We start from the raw sequence: 8,854 nt of genomic DNA on the forward strand, positions 1-8,854 counted from the left end.
ATTTCAGTTTACATTGTTCTAAAGGGACAGTTTTCTGTCATGTGAACAATAACATAGCTTGTCATATAGTTCAATTTCAGTTGATATTGTTCTACTACAGTGCCAGTTTTCAATCATATAACGTTTCATCCAAACTGACAGAAAAGCTACAGAAAGATATATAGACCATGACCGCCAAGCTAGCAAGCTATGTAGAAAACGGCTATAAACAACATGTAGTTAAAAAAAGTATTTTGCCTAAATTTTCCCAGACCTCAGTTGTCAAAATACTGCTTATCTGTTATCAAACAGTTGCCAGCATTCAAGCTGCATTCCCAGATTATGAACACAAACGTTCACATCCGGAATGGCGAAATATTTCCAAATGCATCTGATGCTGGATGCAGTTTACAGATAAACTGTGCTATCATTCCGTTTTGTTTGCTTTCTCGGCCCCATTGCTTCAAGAATGCTGTCAGTCCAGTTTGCATGTAAAAAGGCACCAAACATCTACATTTGCTCTTTCCTCAAGGCTACTACCCGGTTTATGGCAAATTAACGACCCACCAAATCAAATGTTGCTCAGAAAAGAAGACGGGGGTAAACAAAAGAAGACATACTTTGAAGCTTTTACCAAAGCTGATGCAATCTATGTTACTAGCATTTCCTATCTTTCTTTGAGCACACTATCTGACTCCTCAATCTTGAAACTCTTTTGTTTTCCTGACGAATTTTCAAGATGCCTCGGTAAAGAGCAGAAACTGGGAGACGCTAGGCCGTGACAGGCTTGCTGACAACGCAGGTAAACAACAACAAAGACATACTTTCAGAAACCTTTCTCTATGGTTCATTAGTTGAAGCACAATAGAGGAGATTCTACCCTTCTTGCTAATCATTAACAATGGTTTCTGTCATCACTCATACAGAGAGTGATAGACAGAAGGTGTTGCTCAATTAACTGTGCAGCCATTAAAATCACTGCTACTGCTAGCCATGCAAATCTTCCACACGCCTGCCATGCAAATCTTCCACACGCCTGTTATCTTTCTTAGCAAAAAAAGGTCAAATTTGCTTTCAGATACAATTGTTTTCCACATGCATGACTTCGTTTCATTCGAGAGACTTCCACTGCACAACAACTTAGAAGATAGAGCTCCAAATATTGTTTTTTTTCAATAAAAGTTAGTATTCACGATGTACATGAAACTTTGAAAGACAAAACTTAACTGGATGCGTCTTTTTTTCAGAAAGTTTGGTTGCCACAGTTGCTCGGCTGTGTCTATGTAAATATTGGCTAAAGAGAAAGAGAGAAATCCATGCAGATGCGCACAATTACACAATTTCTTGCGTTTTTAGATGATCTCAAAAACACTGAGTGCTCAAATGTCACCCGTAACAATGGGAGGAGCCCCGGGCGACGTGCGCTCACACGACAAGCCTCGGACCCACTGACCTGGAAGCACGACACAACAATACAGACATGATGCGTCGCTACAAAAACGCCACCAGCAAAACTGATTGGTGGATTGTGTGTCCATCCTCACAGACATGTGTTGCACAAATTTTGACAAAACGCAGACTGACTAATGACAAATTTTGTAGAGATAAGAAATGAGTTCCATGCCACAAACAAGTATCATGTCACAAACCTTTGCAAAATGAAAGATGAAACTGGCCTAGAAGTGTGTGGTTTTGCATGGATTCTATCACCCAAGTGACAGCAAACACCTTGTCAGGCATGTCTGCCCATAACTGATATCATCAACCCACCAGCAGCACAAATAAAACCCATTCTAATAGTAATACCTCCTGCAGTTTTCAAACCTTCAGAAATTTCTTTTGTGTCTGGAAGAAATGGGGGGTGGCAAAACAGAGAACACAAAAACTTTTTGCATTCATGGAGGCATTTCAAAAAGCCATGATTGTACAAAATTCTCTTGAGAAAAGTGGGGAATATTTTTGGAAGTTTGACTTTTTATTTTGAAGAAAATGAACCTGTTCAAAACTCAACTTGTACAACACAATGCATGAGATAACCTTACCGCTTTCCAAAAACTAGGTTACCTACTTTTCAGTCTTTTTTTTGTTTAAAAAACTCTTGACAACAGCTCAAAACAAAGCTATTCTATGTTTGATGCAAGAATCACCATATTCTACCAACCATTCAAAACAACACATGTGAAAAAATGAGTAGGAGCTCCAATGTTCCTTTTCACGTATACCTGTGAAAATCACGCTCAATCAGTTTTGTGTGCTTAGCAAATGGCCTCAATTAACACGGTAAATTGCATGGTAAATTTAGATCAACATTGCATTCAACGAAATTACAGTCTCTTGTTACATTAGAGAGAAACAGTGATTGCATAAACCTCTTGCAGAAAATTGCGGGAACAAAAAAAGCAGAGTAAAACTGTAGATTGAATTTTAAAGGTAGCATTGTTTGTTACAAACTGCTCTAAACAGGAATAATTCAAAATGGTGGCGTGTGGGTGGAGTGTGGATAAGTGTGGGTGTAAAAAGGATGATGCCATCTCTGGGTGTGTCTGTACCAAAATTATTCAGTCTCACGACGAAGAATCCGCCCAAAAATCTCACCTTTGAAGTCGTCTTCCCCAAAATGTCTATGCGTGACCAACTGAAGTTCGTATTTTAAAGCCACGACTCTTTTGACCACTGACTCAGCGCCGGATAGGTGTGCAGCAGCTTCTACATACAATGCCGTTCTTCCCTCCTTGGAACTAAAACATCTTAGTCTTTCAAGATTGTCGGAAGACTCCCCGTCTTGGATTATCAGTTTTAGTTTCTCATCTTCTTCCAGGTAAACGTTGGCACCGCTAAACGTCCGATCGGCTTGCACGCATCCCTTAAAGTCTCTTCCGGACGTCCCGTGCTCTAGGACAATCCGTAGCGCGCCCCGCGGATATTTCCATTGGAGCGTTCCTTCCACGCATCGGAAGTACACCTGTTGTACACTCTTGGATTCCTGTAGTTGCGACAGACCGCTGCAAGGAAACAAAAAAACAACATCCACATCATTAACCAAGCAAAAGTATACATTCTAAATGCACTCAGACCGCTAATGCATTTCCGAAAGTTTGTACAACAAAGAATACATTCAGAAAATGGAATGCCTATCAACATGTGTATATAACTAGGCATCAGCGGCTATAACAAGGTAGCGGTAAGTTTACTTTCCAGCATTTTTGTAGAGTGAAAGGTTACTAACCCTTTCAATTATAAAATCAGAGCCCACGTCATCATGTAAATATTTGGATTGGGCAATTTTTGACAAGTTTCAGGTGTCTCCGTTGTTGACTACTAGTATGTCACTCTCTTACAACAATACGGACTGCTATATTTCTTGATTGTCTTTCACACATTGGATGAGTGTAACACTGCCTCAAATACACTATTTTGGAAGACCTACATTTCAGCTTGTTACAAGGTACACCTTGTAAACGGTTTATCTAAAAATGTCAATTTTCTATATTGTGGTATTGTGACATCTATCAATGTAGAGTCTAAAGATACTTGATACAAGTGGGTAAAGAGAATCATAATATGCCTTGGTACGCAAGGATATCTGAACCGAGAACTGTCGCTCTCCCCAACTATAGGACTCCAGCCACCTGTGAAACTGACAGCTGAACACAAGCGCTAAGCATGCTGGCGTGGTGGTGGGCAGTCTCAGATGAAATCAGACCAAATGGAGCCCCACAAAAGACAACCCAGTATCCCTTTTTCTGGGGACAAGCATCAATTTTGTGGGGCACTAAACAAACATACACATGTGGGGTCAGGGGAGGTGGTGGAAGAAGATTAGGTGACTGGTCTCAGTAGAAGATAATCTCGACCACGGTTTGAATAGCTCTGAACAGAACCTAGCAGATCGGAGATCAGCCTTGCTAAACCCAACACAACTCAAAAACAAAAGCACACTACCACTAGTCTGCTTGGATAAATGAATGCTGCTTGCTACCCTCTTCAAGAAAGTTAAATATGTACCCAGTCCTTTGTCTTTGAAAAAGTATGACAGGTGGCAAGATTTGTTTATTATGCAACCATAACTGTACGCTACAAGACGAGGTCTCGGTATTTATGACCAGACCGACGGTGTTTCCGCCAGACCTCGGAAACAAATGACACTCTACAAAAACAAAATTTCACAATACGGAGACGGGTGCAAAACGAACACTCAGACTGCATACAAATTCCACCCCATAACAGTTAAAGTAACATTTTTTACCAGAGATGCAAGTGCAAAATTTACTTTGCACGATTTCAAAACAGGTGACTTGCATACAAGTTCCAGTGTGTTAGACTTCTGACAGTGTAAAAGGTAACGTAACATTGATTCTGCAACATTCCATTGACAACAAAAACATATCTATTGTTCTCTGAACCAAAGAAAGGTGGACTAGACGCTAAGGTGTGATCTTTATGTCTTCTATAGTCACCAAACACACATTACCTGCCATTGCTGACACATGGCAACAGCTGGTTTTTACTGTATTACAGTGTCTTAATTGTCGCACCTAAGCCCTGTAACTTTATAGGTACCACCTAACTTTTCATCTGAAACTTTCTACCATTTTCAGGGATTTGTACATAAGTTGTGAACAGTTAAACTTTCCTAAATGTGCGCAAGAGATGATGTAAAAAGAAAGCATGACTCGAGTATATTTAACTGTTTTCTTACATACATCCTTTTCCATCTTCTTCCAATTTGGGTGAGTTGCGAAAGCAAAATCTTATGATACTCGAACCCCGCAGTGCTTTGGTCTGGATTAGGTCAAACATAACAACAAGACGGTATGTCCAAAATGGCGGGTATGGGCACCATGCAGAGAGGTACCAATCCCGACACAAACCTTCCCAAATTTGAGAGGCCATTACCTAAACTTTCTAAATTAAACAACATCACAGATGTTGCTATCACTACGTTTAAGGTGGGAGCTCTTTTAATCTTAGAAAAATATGAAAGAAAAACATGAGAAGTTTGAATGATGAACTGTAGTATGTAGGCTATCAAGGGTCAAAATCATAGCTCAAGTTTCAAACATGCATGCAATTTGTATCTTATCTGTTAACGCTTATAGGCAGTACAATAAATCTACTAGTATGCTGTTCATGCTATAAGATTGAGTGATTGGTGTCAATACTGAAATGGACAATGTTATTTTAGACAAGTTTGCTTTTACTTTCAATTGTGGTTTCCAAAACTGGTTCCAAAACAGGAAACAGACATTTGTATCCACAACAGCTTCAATTTCTTATTTCATTTCAAACTCAACCCTTTTGCACAAGGGATTTTCAATGTTATCATTGTACATTTGCTCACTAGTGGGGAATTTCAAAACTGACTGGCAGAGATTTGGTTCTATTTATTCTTCACAGGGTTGGGAGGAAATTAAGAGGAAAGAAATGATGTCACCATCCGGGAAATAGCATGAAGCCATCAGCCAGCAATGTCGCTTGTGTGGTAGCAGGCTGCCCAACCAAAGTAAACGGACATGGAGACCAAAATCTAGGGTTGTCTCAGCTATAAATTTTCTATCCATCCCGCTAAATGTGTAAGAGCCCGTTGTGCAGATTTTCTACATTGAGTCTGTCATTAAGCTTACAAAAATACATTTCATTAATTTCATGTGAAGATTTTTGGATAGATGGGATGAAAATCATGAAATTCAACGTCCCAATATTTCCGTCCCACTCCCAGGACAGAGGGACGGGTCCTGGAGGCAGTCCTGCCAAAACCTTTACTTCTAACAAGATTTCCCCTGAAATGCACACTTTCTTGCGAGCCTAGGGGTGTAGTCTTTCACCACATCCTTGTGCAAGAAACGTTGTCTGGAGACCATGTGGTGTCGGCAGTAAGGGGGTACCAGTGGAAACAGCAGGGGAAAGTTCTGACCAAGTAGGGTGGGAGGAGGGAGAAGAAGTGAGTCTTGACAGCTGTATTCCTTATGCTGGGTTAGAGGTCGGGCCCTCCCTAGGTCTTCTACAAATGGTAAGCAAATAAGCCCACACGATGAGGGATCTTGAAAGAATAACTTCAGCACTGCTCAACTATGGGCGCAGTCGCATTGGTGTAGATCGTCGTACGACTTTTATGTCGTGCAGTTTTAAACAAAGCTTTGATCGTACCAACCACCAGCAAGAAACTAACTTCTAGGACTGCTGTAAACTTTCAGTAAACAAGACAGCTGGAAATGCTAGACACTAGAATGACTAAAAAGTATACCAAAGATGCCTTGAGTTTGTAACTGGTCCTAACCGAAAACTAAACTTCTTTTGAGATAGCTTAAAATCTTAAGAAAGGGCTTCTTCAAGAAATTACACCTGCTTCAAGAAATTGCACTTTGTGAGACAAGTGGAGCCAAATGACACAGGCTAATGTTGGCAGACAAGGCAATTTCCTGAAGGAGGTGCGAAAACGTCTTTATTGTCTGTAAGAACAGCAACACAGATTCTGGGACTTTTAAAACAAGAAACTTGCTTATGTTTAAACTTAACATTTTCTTGATGGTGCAAGAGAGGATAACAAAACTGTCAATATACCATTAAAAAAATTCATAACTGCAAACTGTTACAACTTTGGAAATGTTTCACTCTTGCATCTTCAAAATGCTGATAATCTTAGCTTTCCAGACACGACTCCATAAGGGAAGTAACAAGACACAAAGTGTCAAGAAACGACGCAAATAAGTGGCAAAAATGGCCCCTAAAAATGACTCATTTGATGATCTCTAAAGTTGCTTCACTGCCTAGTGCCCATATGCCCTAGATTTCTATAGCAAAATCTCAGCGTTTTACTTGTTTGAGAGCTTTCATAAAAAAAACTCAAAACAAAAATCACAGCACCTAGTGATAGTAGACTAGCTCTAGCATTTACTAACAAAGAATTATTCTACAAGTTTGTATAAAAGGATCGTTTGAAGGTTTCAAGAAGTTTGTAAACAGTGTTTGTGTCTGAAACTGACGCTTCCCCACCAAACCCCGGCGGCCATTTTAAACACAGATTTCAACAACACTGGTTCCTTTCACAAACACTCGGGCGTTCCTTCACAAACTTGTCGGTAAAAACTTGGGGTTCTCTCCCAGATTTATCAAATGATTCGAGAATGACTAACCTTCCTGTCCAGTCGCATTGATCCTCGGAGTATCTTGTAGCCGAAGCTCCCAGCCAGAAAGTCCAGAGGAGTAGAGTTGTCGCCGCCGGCGAGGCAGCTCGCAGCGGCCGCATGCTTGCGAATTCCCCGCCGCCGTCCAGCGCACCTTGGCTCGGTCCTTCCCGTGAGGACGCAGTTTACATGGTAAAAACACCGTGCAGGAATGTTCAACACCGCCTCGCAAGTTCGCTAGCTAGCAAGACGGGGGGAACACAGTCAGTGCCCGATCACGGTAGACTTGTTGTTGTCTACGGCGAGAACACCCGGGCGCGTCTTCGGTTGCCCTACCTGCCCCCGTCCGTAACAACAAATCACGTCCGCGCGGTTCCACTCCACTGCAAATCCCGCGATCTTCACGCAGCCCAGACACCTTAGAAACGTCTTGCACTCTCGCCTTACACCACACTCGATCTGCTAAAGGGAAAAGTAAGTTCAGGAGGAGACGGAACAAAGCGCCACTCGCTGGCGGAACTTGGGCATGGTCCCCCGCACACGTCTCCGACTCCAAACACGGGCTAATTAATTGATTTTCGGTAACAAAAGAGGTGACGTGTGACAGGCGGCTGCGAAGGCGAACCTACCAACACGTGTGGAGCTCGCGTAATGAGATGCCAGGCACAAGAGCCAGGAACACTCCACAATCCAGAGGGGTGTACAGGGTTGGAGAGAAGCCAAACTCGACCTTACAGCACTTTTCCTGGCTGTATAGGATTGTAGTGTGTGCCTGGGGATAAAACTATGCTTCCTTTCTTCGTCCGAAGGTCGTTGATTAAAGCTTAGTGACCCAGCAACGGCACAACATTTCAACCGTCAATACCTGCAGTGCGGCCGCTAGATGGCGTGACAATTTAGTACATGTACTTGTACATGTACTTTAGACACGACAACGCTCGTGCGTTTTCAACTATTAACGAATTAATCGATTCGTTACCGTTTCAACGATTCTTTGTCTGTTCTGTTGCTTATTTACTTGATACTTCGCCTCCTAACATCCACTGTTTGTTTGTTTGTTTGTTTGTTTATCTGCCTTGGTTTGACCAAGGAGCTTTCGTCAACTTGTACCATCATGTTGAAAGCTCCTCGGTTTAGCTCAACATAATCGTGTTTTAAATTTGACTTTTTTTTCTGGAACATTCCAGAAATTTGGCAACCGTTTGAAAATTTGTGATATCGTCGGTGTGGTCTGTTTCCCTTCAACGGGTAAATAACTCAGAAGAAATCTAATTCGTTCATTCAAGGAACCTTGATAAAAGCTCCTTGGTTCATTCAAGGAGCTTTGGGTTTGTGCAATAAGGATAAAACATAGGAAGTTGTCCATCTTTTAATGAAAATTAACCTCCTTGGATGAAGAAAAATGTGGAAAATTTTTCTTTAGCTTTGTTCTTACAAAATATTGCAAATATTTTTATTTGTGGCTTCGATCCATGAATAGCGCATTGTGTATATCACATTTGCACGTTTTATTTGCATTTACCATCTTAATACCTGTCTCCCTGCAATAAAAGCTTCTCATATAAGACAATGTAACATTTCTTTGCTAGATAGCATAGCATTTATTTGAACACAAGGCTTCAGTAGAAGACAACAGAATCGGTAACATCAAAGATGTTCTAACGTATTGGCTTCACACAATAGCATAAGCAGACGAATGAGAAAAACAATCAAAACCTATTCTGTGGTCATTGTCATGTATGTCCACGTAC

At 41.2% G+C, this 8,854-nt stretch overlaps 1 protein-coding gene across 1 annotated transcript in view; it reads right to left on the reverse strand.

The window, feature by feature from the left end:
* The window catches only part of LOC118428785 (meteorin-like protein), a 25,610-nt gene extending 17,843 nt beyond the window's left edge, over positions 1-7,767 (reverse strand). The window contains exons 1-2 of the mRNA XM_035838990.1: positions 7,113-7,767; positions 2,575-2,981 (exon numbers count right to left, since the gene is read on the reverse strand). Coding sequence (XP_035694883.1) covers positions 2,575-2,981; positions 7,113-7,225 — 520 coding nt within the window. The 5' untranslated portion in view covers positions 7,226-7,767. The remainder of the gene's footprint in view (positions 1-2,574; positions 2,982-7,112) is intronic.
* Between the last annotated feature and the right edge of the window lie 1,087 nt (positions 7,768-8,854).

Source organism: Branchiostoma floridae, chromosome 13, assembly GCF_000003815.2.
Source record: "Branchiostoma floridae strain S238N-H82 chromosome 13, Bfl_VNyyK, whole genome shotgun sequence".
NCBI classification, from domain to species: Eukaryota; Metazoa; Chordata; class Leptocardii; order Amphioxiformes; family Branchiostomatidae; genus Branchiostoma; species Branchiostoma floridae.